Source organism: Microtus ochrogaster, unplaced genomic scaffold (genome assembly GCF_000317375.1).
Source record: "Microtus ochrogaster isolate Prairie Vole_2 unplaced genomic scaffold, MicOch1.0 UNK98, whole genome shotgun sequence".
In the NCBI taxonomy this organism is placed as follows: domain Eukaryota; kingdom Metazoa; phylum Chordata; class Mammalia; order Rodentia; family Cricetidae; genus Microtus; species Microtus ochrogaster.
The window spans coordinates 406,608-421,747 of NW_004949196.1; the positions used below are offsets into that span (position 1 = coordinate 406,608).

The 15,140-nt window shown below is 53.4% G+C and overlaps 1 protein-coding gene across 2 annotated transcripts in view; it reads left to right on the forward strand.

The window, feature by feature from the left end:
• The first annotated feature begins 5,947 nt into the window (after positions 1-5,947).
• The window catches only part of Ranbp3 (RAN binding protein 3), a 51,734-nt gene continuing 42,541 nt past the window's right edge, over positions 5,948-15,140 (forward strand). Inside the window, exon 1 of one of the 2 annotated variants that reach the window (XM_013355149.2) lies at positions 5,948-6,050. In XM_013355149.2, the coding sequence (XP_013210603.1) occupies positions 6,029-6,050 (22 nt within the window). In that variant the 5' untranslated portion in view covers positions 5,948-6,028. The remainder of the gene's footprint in view (positions 6,051-15,140) is intronic. The other variant, XM_005371097.3, reaches the window with a different exon arrangement.

Here is a 15,140-nt window from a genome sequence, read left to right on the forward strand (position 1 = left end):
TAGACCAGGCTGGTCTCGAACTCACAGAGATCCACCTGCCTCTGCCTCCCGAGTGCTGGGATTAAAGGCGTGCGCCACCACCGCCCGCCTTTTTTTTTTTATGACCTCACGTAGCTCAGGTTGGCCTCGGGTGACACTGAACTCCTGATTTCCCACCTCCACTCCTACCCCCACCCAAGTGCTTGCATGGCAGGCGTGCACCACCAGGCCTGGTTTACGTGATGCCGTGTGCGTGCTCTGCTCACTCGGCGATGACCCTCACAGTTGTTGGTCCCCAAGCCTTTTTTCCTGAAATGGTAGAGATGAATGGAGACCCCACCAGGGAAGAGAGCAGGCCTGAGGGCCAGCAGACCACCGGCTTCCCATTGCAGAATCAGCCCCAGTGTGTGGTGGCTTGGGAAAAAATGGCTCCCCGAGGAAGTGGCACTAGTAGGAGGTGTTGTTGGAGGATGCGGATCACTGAGAAGTGAGCTCTGAGGTCTCAAGCTCGATTCGTGCCCAGTGTTTCAGACCACTTCTGTTGCCTGCAAGTCAAGATGTAGGATGCTTGGCTACTTCTCCAGCACCACGTCTGCCTGCACGCTACCATGTCCCGCCATGATGCTGAACTGCGCCTCTGAACCGGAAGCAGCCATTCCAGAGAAATGTGGTCATGGTGTCTCTTCACATCAATGGAGCCCTACCCAAGACACAGGGTCACCTTTGCTTTCTGGACCTGTCGCTCCAGAGTCTCTCAGTGTCCTCAATAGCCACTGGGTTCTTCTACCCAGTGGGTCACAAGGAGTCACTAAACGTGGTGTGACGGATCCAGCTGCACAGAGAACCACAGGGACAGCAGGACTGTTGTCTGTCTTGGTTTTGTGGGCTGGAGGGAGAAAGTGTCCTCCATACACTGGCCATGCCTGGCCACTCGCACTCCCTGTGGAGGAGGTAGCGGCCAGGCTTTTGCCTCTGTAGACTAGCTAGTATTTAAAGAGCTATCTTTATAATTTTTATTCCATTTGGATGTGCGTGTGTGTGTGTGTGTGTGTGTGTGTGTGTGCCACTTCAATATGGTTCCTGTGGAGGCCACAAGAGGGCGTCGCATCTCCAGGACTGGGAACTACAGACGCCTGTGGGTGCTGGAAACCCAGGTAGGTCCTTGGCAAGAGCAGCCAGTGCTCTTAATCCCTGACCTGGCTTCCAGCCCCTTTATCTAGAATTTAATAGCCTGTTAGCTTGTTTAGCTTCACTAAGGTCTATTTGTTATGCCTTAGGACCCAAACTCAGAGATTCACCTGCCTCCACCTCCCGAGCGCTGGGATAAAGTCCTGTGCGCACCGCCTATTTTAAACAACACAAAAACTCTGAATCACGGGGCTGGAGAGATGGCTCAGTGGTTAAGAGCATTGCCTGCTCTTCCAAAGGTCCTGAGCAACCACATGGTGGCTCACAACCATCTGGAATGAGGTCTGGTTCAGACATACAGACAGAATATTGTATACATAATAAATAAATATTAAAAAAAACTCTGAATCACACTGTAAGGCTCACACAACAGCCAAGAAAGTATCATATGGGTGAAGGTTCACAGGGCAGAAGATGGGAAAATCCACTCAGGGCTGCTTGAACAGGTCAGATGTGACAGGGAGGGGCCGAACACACAGCACCTGCCTGGCCCTTTTGTGGTCTTGGGTTCAAGACCCAGTAGTACCACAAAGGAAAAGAGGAGAGGCGGAAGCTGGAGACATGGCTTGTCTGGTAAAGCATCCGCACCTGCTCGAACATCCAGCAACCACGTGAAAGTCAGGCGCAGCTATGAGTGCCTGTGACCCTGGCACTGTCGGGGACCGACAAAGCAGTACAGGACACCATCTGGAGTGAGCAGGACTCCAACACCTTCTGGTTTGCATGCATACTCGCCATGCACACACATCCACACTCACATGTGTGCATACACCACTCATACACAGAGAGACAGACGGCTGTGTTGTATGCACACATCCATGTCCCAGGAGTTCGGAGCTGAGGCAGGAGGATTGCTGAAAACTCCAGGCCAGCCGGAGCTATGGCAATGTAGTGACACTACCTTTGAAAAAGACAAAAAACAAAAAATAAAAGCAAACAACAAAATCAAAGCTGAGCATGGTGGTGACATCATGCTAGCTCTCGAGGTGGAGGCAGGAGGATCGGAAGTCCGTGGGCATCCTCAGGTCAAAGCCAGTGCAAGGCCAACCTGGGCAATATGAGACCCTATCTCAAAAATTTAAAGGGGGGGGGGAGGGAAGAGGGAGCGATATTGAGGCTTTCTATAGCAGCAGTTCTGGAAGCCAGAATAGCTTGTGTATACCAGTGACCCCAGCACTTGGGAAGACAAGACAGAAGGATTTTGAGTTCATGACCAGACTAGACTCCACTGTGAGAGTTTCTCCCTGCCCCCCATGTTTGTAGAAGTGTCCCTGAAGATCCAAAATACTCAGTTAGCTGTTTTTAGGTGTCTAGTCAATATGTGAGGGTAAATTTAGGCCTGACTTGCCACCCCTTCCTCCTTCCTTTCAGGAATGTTTTCATTTGTTTGTGTGCACGAGAGTGTGTGTGCACACACACGTGTCTGTGGAGGTCGGAATACAGTGTGCGGGAGTCAGTTCTCTCCCGGCATCGTCTGGATCCCAGGGGTCAAACTCGGGTCCTCAGCCTGCGGCCTTGACCTGTGGAGCCCCTCACCAGCCCCTTTCTTACCTTGCTTTGGTTTTGCAGTGCAGGGCACTCAGTCCAGCCATGCGTGCCATGCTGGCTCTCTTGCGGTTTCTTGCTTTGGTGCAGACTCTCTCTATACCTTGAAGCTGTCCTGCACTGGTATGATAGGCGTGGCCTGGGATCCATACCCTCTTCTGGGTGATGCTGACACAGTGGTGTGTGGACCACACCCAGGAAGGGGCAGGTGCATGGAGAAGACAGTGCCCTCTGCCATTGTAGGTACACAACAAGCAAACTTGGAAGAGGCTGCAGACCCGCAGTGTGTGTGTATGTGTGCACACATGCTTGCAGAGGCCAGATGACACCATCGGTGTTGTTCTGCAAGTACCACCCATTCCATGTTTGTTTGTTTTTGTTTTGTGTTTTAGCGCGATCGGTTTTTTCTTTTTCTTTTTTTCTTTTTTTTTTTTCTTTTTGGTTTTTCGAGACAGGGTTTCCCTGTAGCTCTGGAGCCTGTCCTGGAACTAGCTCTTGTAGACCAGGCTGGCCTGGAACTCACAGAGATCTGCCTGCCTCTGCCTCCTGAGTGCTGGGATTAAAGGCGTGCAAGGCGTTTATGTTTCATGTTCTTGTTGGGAGCATAGCACGAAGGTCCTTGTGCCCCAGATCTCCTGAGAGACCAGGAACGTTAAACAGGCAGGACTCATTGACGGTCTTTCTGACAGGAGAGATGAAAACCTGCTCTTTCTTCCAGAAAGCTGGGAATCAGAGTAATCAACAGCCTGATCTGAATCATCTGTTGGTCCACATCAAGCTCCTACAACCAAGGCTGGAAGCGCTAATAGCCCAGAAGACCTCCATGTTATCTGTACGACCCAGACTAGGCCAGACCCTGGGTCCTTAAGCTAGTACGGGTACCCTGTCTCTGGAACCCATCTTTTTGGAAGAAATGATGCGTATTCTGAGTTGAGTTCAATGTAATTACACTTCCTTGTACAACGGGGATTGGATTACCCCAGTAAACTTTTTCCCAAATTATACCAGGTTTAAATACGCTGGGAGTAAACCACCTGTTATCAGCTCCCAGAAGTCTGATCCAGGTTGACAGAGTCAGTCTGCACCTGTTTTCATTCTTATCTCTCCGGGCAGTTCATTTCCCCGTATGACACCTGGAGGGATCCCCTCGTGTTCTTCATGCAGATTTCCAGGATTCCTGAGCCTGCTACTGTGTGTGGGACAGAGCCCGGAAAGCCCGAGGGAGCAGCAAATGCCTAGGGAGGGCAAAGAAATGGGGGCAGTTTGGGAATAGGCAGCGTGAAGGGTCTGGATCTCAACTGTGTTTGGAGGTGGAGGGCTCAGGCATAAAGATGGTGAGAGATGAGTAGTAGTGATTCTAGAACCAACCCTATTCAACGTGATCATGAGCTCAAGGCGCCATTTACAGAGCTGGGAGAGTAACAGAGCCAAGCCTAGAAGCCCCCAGAGAGGGACTGGAAGCGTGGTTAGGGTGGAGCCTCCTCTTAGATCTCCCAGTGATGAGCTGGGGGCGTGGTCAGAGTGGAACCCACTGATCAGTGTGTGTTTTGGGGGGGTCTTCTAGAATACCCCACTATAGGGCTGGGGCATCTTGTAGAAAAACTGGGTTCTTGGAAAACAATCCTTAGCACTGTGAAAGCAAAACACAAAACCAGGGCTCAGTAGTAAGAGCAGTTGCCACTTTTTCAGATGGCTGGACTTGGTTCTCAGCACCGACACAGTTGGCTGACAGTCGTCATCTGCAGTCCAGTTCCAGGGCATCCAGCACCCTCTCAGCTTCCGTAGTCACTGCACACACAGAGTGCACAAGCATACTTTCAAGCATTAACACTCACACACATAGAAATAAATCTTTTTCAAAAAAACCTACAAAAAGGGCTGGAGAGATGGCTCAGTGGTTAAGAGGTCCTGAGTTCAATTCCAGCAACCACATGGTGGCTTACAGCCCTCTGTGGTGAGGTCTGGTGCCCTCTTCTGGCCTGCAGACATGCACACGGACAGAATATTGTATACATAATAAATAAATATTTTTTTAAAAAAATAAAACCTACAAAAAATTACCTGGTGATGGTGGCACACGCCTTTAACCAAGCACTTAGGAAGCAGAGGCAGGACAATCCTGAGTGTAGGCCATCCTGGTCTACAGAATGAGTTCCAGGTCAGCCAGAGCTACACAGAGAAACTCGGCCTCGAAAACCAAAAATAAGTTGGAAACAAAAATGATAAATTTGTAGTGTTGATATATTGCAGTTTCGAGACATACAAACAAATTAACTAACAAACCCACATTGCCCAAGGGTTTTGAGTGTATTTTAAAGATGGTGGACGGGCGGCCAGTCTCCCGTCCCTCTCACAGACATCCATACTGATGCAACTTTGATGCCCGGCTCTTTTGTTCTCTTTCTGTCTCTCTCTCTTTTTTCTTTCTTTCTTTTTTTTTTGACAGGGTTTCTCCGTAGCTTTTGGTTCCTGTCCTGGAACTAGCTCTTGTAAGACCAGGCTGGCCTCGAACTCCCAGAGATCCGCCTGCCTCTGCCTCCCGAGTGCTGGGATTAAAGGCGTGCGCCACCACCACCCGGCTCTCTTTCGTTTTTCGAGACAGGGTTTCTCTGTGTAACAGTCCTGGCTGTCCTGGAACTCGTCCTGTAGACCAGGCTCCCAGGCTGGCCTGGAACTCACCTGAGTGCTGGGCTAAATGTGAGTGCCACGGCGCTCAGCCAGATGCCCAGGCAGGCTGAGCAGACTTCCTTCGCGCAGCCTGTGTCTGAAGCCCGGGGGTCAACCCTCCCACATAGCTTTAGCAAAGCCGTGAGAACGGGATTGGCTCCTGACTCGGGAAAACTGAGGCCTGAGATACCGGTCAGCCCTGCGTGCATGTGAAAAGCGCCTCACGGCCATAAGGAACGAGTCACTTAGAAGTCAGCCTCGGCTGTCAACAAAGAAACAGGCAAAGTAGCGGGATCGAAGTCAGCACCTCAAGCAGCGGCGCGGCACCCGTGCGCATGCGCGAAGTCCGGACCCGCCCCCTCCCTTAGCATCCTGCCAACGCCAGGACCTGAGAACCGCGAGCAGGCTCTCTCTGCCTGCGCGCATGCGTGCCGCGCTAGCCCCGTCCCCTTCTGCGGGCGGGAAGAGGCGGCAGGCGGAGAACCGTTAGTGCGCAGGCGCGTGACCGGAGCGCGAGCCGGTGTGAGCTGCCCTCCTCCTCGCCCCGGCGTCGGCTGGTGGAATGCGCAGGCGCGGGAAGTCTTCGCAGAAAGCAGGCCGAACCCGGGGGCCGGGCGCGGGGCCTTGTGGGAGGGCTTAAGGAAGTAAAATGGCGGACCTGGCGAACGAAGGTAGGGGAGGCGCCGTCGGAGGCCTGCTGGCGGCGGGCGGCCGGGGGGCGGGAGGTCGAGGGAGCCCTAGAGCCGAAGGGTGAGCGCCTCAGGCTGCGCGAGTCCGGCCTCCTCCGGCCTGGGGACCCAGCGGGCCCCCCCCTCCATGGCGTCCGGTTTTCGGTTCGGTGCCTCGCGGTAGCGCCGGCTTCTGCCTCCGCCCGGCCTCGAGGCTCCTGAGCCCCTCCGCGACCGCCACCTGAGGCCTTTCCGCCTCGTAGGCCTTCCCGGGAGCCCAACGGGCAGGAAAGGCGGCCCCGCGGTCTCGGGTGGGGCGAGACCTCGGGGCCTGCTCGCCAACCCAGCGCGCCACGCTCCCTTCCCCGCCCCCCTCGCCTGGGGCTCGGGCCTCCGTCCCCGGCCTGGCCTCAGGCCCGGCTCCCAGTCATCCCACTACGTCCTCGGCCACCCCGACCTGTGGCCTGCATTTCGAGCTCTGCTCAGACCCGAACCCGGTCCTCCTATTCCTGCCATTGGCTTCCATGCCCTTTGGGGTGCAGCTCATGTCCCCTAATTTGGGCTTGGCTACCTGATCTGCGGGATCTCATTGCTTCTGTACATCCCTTTTCTTTTGCCCTGTGAACCCTCCCCGGTGGGGCTCTGACTCCCCATCTGAGCACTTGGGGCCATGTCACACTTCTCCAGTCTCACAATCGGTCGCCCTGCAGCCTGATGCTCTCTGATGTTCTCCCTTTGGGGCTGCTCCTGGCTTGTAGTTTGGGGACTTCAGAGGTCTATTTTTAGCCCTGTCCGTTCTCACTGCACAACTACCGGCAGGCTAATCGCAACAGGGACCTGGTTCTTCACCGTACAATATTCCTTCCTGCTGGTGATATGTGGCCTTGGACTTCTATAGAAAATCTAGGGATATGGGGTTCTTCAGAGAGCACACTTGAGCCTGGTGGGGGAAAGCGATGGGATGGTGTCCAGACTGGAGGTAGTGTTTACACCTGCAGTACTGTCTATCCAAGCCTTGAAAGGTGGGTGTAAGTCGCTTGAGACAGGTCAGAAAGCAGCGCTGTATGAACCAGGGCAGCCTGGACTGAGGCCCCACTCGGGTCTATTTTACCTTGGTCTCATTTATAAGAAGCCTTTGTGGGCGTAGGGAGAGCAGAGAACTAGAGGTTGAAGCAACATACTCCGGATGTGTTTTAAAGCCATACTTCTTAGCCGGGCAGTGGTGGCCCACGCCTTTAAACCCAGGCAGAGGCAGGCGGATCTCTGTGAGTTTGAGGCCAGCCTGGTCTACAAGAGCTAGTTCCAGGACAGGCACCAAAAAAAACTACAGAGAAACCCTGTCTCGAAAATCAAAAAAAAAAAAAAAGCCATACTTCTTTCAAAAATGGTTAGGGTTTTATGTCTGGTGTTTTTTGTTTGTTTTTGAGACAGAGCCTCACAGAACCCATGCTGCCCTCGAACTCACCTTATAGCTGAAGCTAGCCTTGAAGTCCTGGTCCTCCTGCCTCCACCTCCCAGGTGCTGCATGGGGGTGGTGTCACGGAGATCCCCTTTAGGATTGGTCGTGTCCTGCCTGGAACAGAGTTTCCTCCCAGAAAACAGGCGGTCTCTCAACGGGATCTTCCCTCTTAGCCCAGAACCACCACCACTGTTTCCATGGGGTGTCTCCCGCTGCACCTTACCCAGAAGCTAGAGTGACTCTCCTGCACAGGCCTCCGTCCCTGCCTGGAGCCTGAAGTTCCTGCTCGAGCACACACACACCCCCAGCCCACCTTGGTGGTCTGTCTGTCTTCACACTCTTTACTCTTGAGGAATTTCTTGGCTACCTGTTTTCCTTGGTGTTCCCTCTGCCCTGCTTTATTGTCCCATTGCGGCTGTCAGTCAGCAGGCTAGGTCATGCTCCGCTGAAGCTGAAGCACTGCCAGGGCAGGAGTTCTTCCTTCCCCATCATTCGTGGTTCTAGAGCAGTGCTTGGTACAGAAGCCATCCGAGAGCTAGCTGTTCTGTGAGCAAGGACCAGGGAAGGAGCTTGTTGGTGAGGGTTCTCATTGAGAGGGACCTTGGAGCAATTTAGGTTTGCTGTCCCTGGGGGCTGTGTTTTCTTGTGGCTTTCATACAGTAAATTGCCTACTTGGTTGTAAAATTGAAATGGGGAATGTTTGGCACTGAAGTTTGTGCCTTGGAGGGGCTGTACCCACCTGCTGTTTTGTCCAGACAAGAGTCCTGTCAAAGCCAGGTCCAGGAGGTGCATTTTTGTGCCTCAGATCTATTGTTTCTGAATCAGTCACTGTTTCCAGAACACTCTGTCTCTTGGGCATGTTCCCATCATGGTGTTTGATGTCTTGTCACCTTTGTAAAGTAAGTGTGTGGTGTTGGTTTTGTTTTGAGGCAGTGTCGTGTAGTCCAGGCTGGCCTTGAACTAGCTGTGTAGCTGAGGATAACCTTGAACAATTAATGATTCTGCCTCCCATTTTCCTAATGCTGGGAAGACAAGATGTGGCTAGCATGACGTTTGTTGGGGATGGAGCCCAGGGCTGTGCATACTGGGCTAGCGCTCAGTCCCTTAGCATTGGCTCTGTTCTGTTGCCTGTGTGTTTTGAAGCTATGGAGTACCTACCCCATAGTCATGAGTGCCCTAGATTCTTAGTGCCCCCTGTTCCCCGCCTCCCCCCCCCTCCCCTCCGTCCATTACATTTCTCTGCCGTGGGCCATCCCATTGCAGGCATTCTGAGGTAGTGGCTGTCTTAACATGACTAGGCGGTTAGAGTCATCTCACCTGCCCTCCCCATCCCTCTTCAGTTCACAGATGCTTGATTTCCATCCAGTATGACGCTTGGGTCGCCCCATACCCCCAGATCTCTGGACCTCTGGATCCCTGCACTGTCAAGGGCAGGCCAGGATTCAGAGCCCTGCTCTGTGCAGCTCGGGTGAGGTGCACCATGCTCGCATGTAAGGAAGTAAGCATCCTTAGTTGTAGTCCAGTGCTGCATCCTGCAGGCTCTTGTTGCCATGGTGATCTCATAGAAGGACCGGCAGCACTCACAGCCCTTCTGTGGAACTTCTATAGTTCGTGGCTTTGAGAAGTTCCGTTGCACTGCTTCTCTCCTGGGAGAGAGACAGAGACTGGAGCAGGGCTTTCCCACTCAACTCTGTGTCCTGTTTAGGGATCCCTCAACGCTGGACAGGAGGGTGGAAAAGACAGTTTGATTGTGGTGCAGGAAGGGAGATAGGAGATGACACAGAAGATTGGTACCCAGCAGAACCAACAGTGGCCTCCAGCTATTCAGTGGCCAGCTGTGTGTGTGCGTGGTGGGAACAAGAAGCCATCTTGGGCTAGATAGGGCTGTCCTGTGCACTTGAGGTTTAGCAGCACAATAGTGTGACCAAATGCACTTACTGGATACTAGTAGCACACCCCATCTTGAGTCTCCTGCCCTGGGGTCCTGACTTTCTAAAATACTTCCATATAAAGCCCCACCCTCTGAGTTGGGGTAGCTGCAGAGTCATCCCCCAGGGGATGGTGGGCAGTCTCTACCCTAGAGCAAACCAGGCTAGTGCTCTTACTTTGCTCTGAACTGAGGCCTCAGTTTCCCCACTAGCAAAATGGGAGTGCAGGTCACAGCCCCCATCTCATGGCATTGTGAGCATTGATGAGGCTCTGCCTGTGACAGTAAGTGCTCACTGTCAGCTGGTGTTCCCACCCTGAACCCCCATTTCAGACATGGCAGGTCAAAGGCTCAGAGGAGAAAGGGACAGAGGAAAGGAAGAAAACACTGGGTGTGACTTGGTGGGACTAGGGTCTGTCCACAATATCTGTCACTTGGGTGGGTGGAAGAGAGGAAGTAGTGAGTCTACGTTGTGGGGGTTCTACTCCACTGAGATGACCCTGGCTAAGTGGTTCATGGGAGCCCAGAAAGTACACCTCTGTCCCCTGAATCCTGTCTGCATGACCCTGTAGCCCAGGGCTTCTCAACCCAGGCACTGTGAACACCTGGGCTAGACTCCTTGGTTATGGAGGGTGCTGCTCCAAGCATTGCAGGTGTCCAGTCCTTAGTTGTGACAGCTGTGTGGCCTCAGATGTCACCTGTGACCCTCAGAGTTGGGCTTGGTGCCTAGCCTCTCTTTACCTCCTTTCATGGCCTACACTTAGCCTTTAGGTCAAAGGAGAGCGCAGGACTGTGCTGGCATTGGTGGATGTGTGTCCTGGGATTGTGTGCCTGGCTTTGACTCTGCCTCTCTGGCAGAGGTGGAGTGGTGGCAGAAGGGCTGAGACAGTGTCAGTGTGTCAGGAGCCAGTCGAACTGCCTGTGTTTAGTGGGGCTGCGTTGGAGTGAATGGAGGCAGCTAAGCTTGGAGAAGCTGGGCCCAGTGGCCCAGGCCTGTTATCCCAGAACTTGGGAGGCTGAGGCAAGAACATCACAATTTCATACCAGCCTGGGGTACATGCTTAGTCATTTCATGGCTAGCCTGGGCAACTTAGCAAGATCCTGTCTCAAAATTCAAAAAGGAACAAAAGAATGATGTTCAGAGCGGGGACAGGAAGGGAAGGTGCAGACCATTTCCAGCTTGGCGGGCAGCTCTCCAAGGCACTTCCCAGCCGCTGGCTGTCACTGCAGGTTTGTGGCAGTGGCTCAGGCCCCTCCATCTGTTCTAAGGGCATTGGTTTCTGCTTCCTCTGCTCAGGCTTCTACTTGGGCTGCCCTCAGTGCGGTGGGGAGAAGTATCACCCACATTTCTCCTCTGTGCCCAGGCACCCAGAAAGTTGAAAAATCTCCAGAAATCCACTCAGGCAGAAATTGTCACCTTACCTGGGGCCCAGTGGAGGGGCCACTCACTCCCATTGGGGCTTCTGCACGTGTTTTTAATTAGGAAGTGGCCAGAGATTCTGTAATTTCAGGGAAAGCTTCAGGTTTCTGACTTGTTTTAAAAATGAGGAACCAATCTGGGCCAGCTTGCACATTTGAGGTTTGCAGGGGCTGGGAGACAGATGCTACCTCTTCCCTAGAGAGACTGAGGACTCGTGGATATCTCAGTCCCTACCGTGCTGCTCCCTCCTTTCACCCAGCCCAGCCTGCATGCCCTGGTTAAGTGTTCTTTAACTTCCCAAGGGTCTGTGGTGACTGCAGGGTACCATCTGTCCTTGTTTTGCTACTGCTCAGAAGGCGGCAGCCAACAGGCTTTACTGTGTCCAGGGGCCCAGGACCACTGCAGGGCTGCAGTCACAATGACCTCACCCAGCTCCTGGTAGCTGGGACGATGGACTTGTGCCAGCGGGCTCAAATCTTCTTTTTTTTTTTTTAATATTTATTTATTATGTATACAATATTCTGTCTGTGTGTATGTCTGCAAGCCAGAAGAGGGCACCAGACCTCATTACAGATGGTTGTGAGCCACCATGTGGTTGCCGGGAATTGAACTCAGGACCTTTGGAAGAGCAGTCGGTGCTCTTAACCTCTGAGCCATCTCTCCAGCCCCTCAAATACTTCTTAAAGAGTTTAAAGAGTGTATACAAGTGTGTGTGCGTATACACACACACACACACACACACACACACACACTGATGGGGTGTGACTCTGAGCACTTTTTGGCAAGTACAAAGGCCCTGGGTTCACTGCCAGCACTAGAAAACTTGGTCACCTCTTAGCCTTACCCTAGGTGAATTTTAGTCCTTCCTCATGGGGCGAGGCCTCAGTAGCCAACGCCCCTTCTGTGCAGGTAATTACAGCCTTGGGTCCTGCACTGGTGTGGCACTGGGGCCTGCTGCTGCTGGAAAGCTTGAGAGCCTGGGTATCTGGACCCGGAGCTTGTGTCCTGGCGGCACCCCAGGGTGTTTTGCCTGGCCTAGCCAGCAGACTCCCATCTCATCTCATTTCCTGCATCTGGATGCTAGGCAAGAAGAGGAGCTGGTGGTAGGGTTGTGGGACAGCCATTCTGAGTGACTGGCCCCGTGGAGTGTGGGACTACATTTGGGTCCTGCTGGCAGCAAATCGAGATACCCGTGTTCCCTGTTATACTAGGGGAAAGATGGGGCTGTTGCTGGGGCTAAGTGTAGGATGATTGGCGACTTCTGTGGCCCCTCCTCCCAGTACATCAGTCATGCCCACTCACTCTGTCATCAGAACTAATTCCTTAAGTTCTGGGATCACTCCTGATAGAGAGCCAGCAGGTTAGGGGAGATCTGGCCACCCCAGAGATCTGCCCTGCAGAGGCTATAGCAGAAAAGGAGAAAGGTGTCCATACACCAGGCTCTGCTGGGTGATACCATCTGCCCTAGTCAGGTCTGATTAGGACAGGGACCTGACCTGCTTTCTTCCCATGATGTTGACTGTGTGTGGTGGAGCTGGGGGTTGGGTAGCTCCCTGGGCCTGGACTTTGGGCAGTGATCCGCCCCATCTCCACCAGCCACACCCACTAAGTGTCATGAGCAGCCCTTTGTGGCAGTGAGTTGGAGTCATACCATGGGGCAGCTCCCTTGTCATCCAGGTGTGAGGTTTCCTGCCCTTCTTTTCAGTGCCGTGGCTATTGGCAGCTCTGTCAGTGTTGGGTGCCTCCCGTGTCAGAAGTGCAGCCCTCTCGCCTCCTGGCAGTGCTCAACCAGCACCTCCTTCTGTGTTCCAGGGTGACCAACTCTACCTAGTCGTCCTTCTGTGACCCAAGACTCAAGTGACTTCCATGAGAACATGCCCCTCTTTGCATATAGCTACTCTGTAGTTGCTCGGTTCTGGCACCTACAGGCTCTCAGTACATCTCACGGCCCCTCAGAGTCTGCCACAGGCCTCTGGGATTTCCAGCCAGCAAGCAGTGCTTCAAGCGTATCATTATAGGATACCGAAGGCTAGCAAGTGCCTTTGCACACATGATCCACGTTTCTAGATGGCCTCAATGTTTTGTCATGTGGTCTTGAGTGTGATTGCAGTGACAGGAATCAAGTGACATTGCCTTGGAGCTTGGAGTGGATCCCTGTGTTCTCGAGCACTGAACAAAGCTCTTAGTTACCCTTCCCTGTTTCAGGTCTCAGACTCACCCAGGATCCAGGTGGTTGAGGTGGCCTTGGACACACCCATACCCCCACTGCCTGCCTCAGACAACTGCCCCAGCGCAGAGAAATTCCAGAGAACTTGCCTTCCAGCTGGGTTACAGGGGCTTTTCCCACCAGCCTTCCCTCACTTCACTTCACCATGTCTGTGATAGGCCACGCAGGCCACGTTCCTGTGTTTGTTAGGCTGGGGGACTCCATGTCACTTCCCTTTCTTCCCTTTTGTGACCTCTCTGGGGTTTGGCCAGACTCGGTGTGAGCAGGTTCCTCCCTAGCTATAGGGACAGTAGGGTGGAGGTGGTGACATATGTGGGGCATCCTCAGGGTCTCCTGACCAGGAGCTGAGCCACTGGGCACAGGCTTCACTCACCCTAGAGGCCAGTCCTCTGTTGTTGTTGGTACTCCAGTGGCCAAGGCCTCCTAGACTCTCAGGAGTTGGCCACACAGTGCAGTGAATTAGCCACGAGAAGGAGTGACAGGTGCTCCTGTGTCGGCCACAGGTCTTGTGCTGCCTCCACTGTGCTGGGGACTGGGTTCTTATGGACGCTGTTCACATAGAGCACAAAGCAAAAATCATTCTAGGAAAAGCAGGTGGCATGAAGAGTGCATGACCCAACGAGTGCCCTGCCAATACCGCAATGGGGCCTGCTGGGAACTTTCTGAGAAGTCACAGGAAGATGTTTCCAGGAGCCACCCTCTTGGTGCAGGGCTAGGAAACCTGAGACACATGGGCCAGAGGCCTCATTCCCCACCACAGAGCTCAGAGAGGACCAGCACCGACAAGTGAAGACTTGTACTGCGGGGTTTGCCTCTGCTCAGTGCAGAGTTGTTCACACGACAGCTGCCTGCCTTCAGTTGTCACCGTCCTCACTGGATTAAAGCGCTGGCACAGGGCCCAAGGTGCTGAAGGGATATTTGCCGATGGTGTTTGAGGATAAGAAGGTGGAGACACGTGGTGTTGGCTTGTTGGCAAGGTGCTGAGCCCTTCAGTGTCTGTCCAGCTGCGGTGGTGAGCAAATGAGGTGCCATCAGGAGGCAGAAAGGAAGTATGGGCTCCTTCCTCCTCCCTTCTGCCTGTCTTTGCTGTGCTGTGGTAACCCCGGCCCAAAGCTCCTCCCAGGTGTCTGTCCTCTAGGGTGTTAGGTGATAGATGCTTTGTTCTGGATGCCACAACTCTAGAGAAGGATGGAGGGGTGACCCACCTCCAGAGGCCTTGGGGTCACAGCTAACACATTGAGGCTGGCTGCACAGAGCCACTAGCAGTTTGGATGAAGTGCTGGAGGTTTGGGGGATTCCAGAGAGGATATGTCTGCCGTGGATGAGCAACAGAGGCCACAAGAAGACTCAAGACAGCACCATGCAGCCAGCTACCTGTACCAGGCTGTCCTCTCACTCCCTTTTGAAGATGTAACAATGGGTTCCAGCAAGCCAGGCCTTGAGGCCAGGTGGCATGGATAGGATGGCTTCCCGTCACCACTCCCAGATGCAGAATTCAATGACCAGGCTTCTTGCTAGGGTGACTTGGAACCTTGAAGCCCACCACACTGGGCACAGGTTTGTGTTTGATATATAGCAGATGTGAGTGCTGTGCCCATCAGCTCCTATAGCTGCCTGCCAAGACCTGTCTTGCATGCTGAGACAACACAGCATCTACCCCTTCCTCATAACAAACCAGAGCAGCTTCTCCATTCCTCTGGAGACCCAAGCCCTCAGTCATTTAGGGCAGAATTGCATAAAAAGCTGAGAGGAGGGGCTGGTGTCCTTCCTGTAGCCTCCTGGGCAGTGTGTCAACTCGTGGAGACTAAGATGCCCATGAAGCCAGCAGCTGTTTTGCTGGGAGTCTTAACAGCTGTGAAGCTCTGTGGTATAGAGGATTCTAGGCACACTCCTGTCCCCCAACATTGGGGTTCCTGGTGTGCCTGCAGCCTGTCTTCCTGCCTTAGCCTCTGTCCCTGCTGTACTGCCTTGCGGAGGAAAGCCAGGGCGTCTTTCAGTGCTCTGTCTGCATGTGCGCCTACAGGCCAGAAGAGGACATCAGATCCTGTGGTTGTGAACCA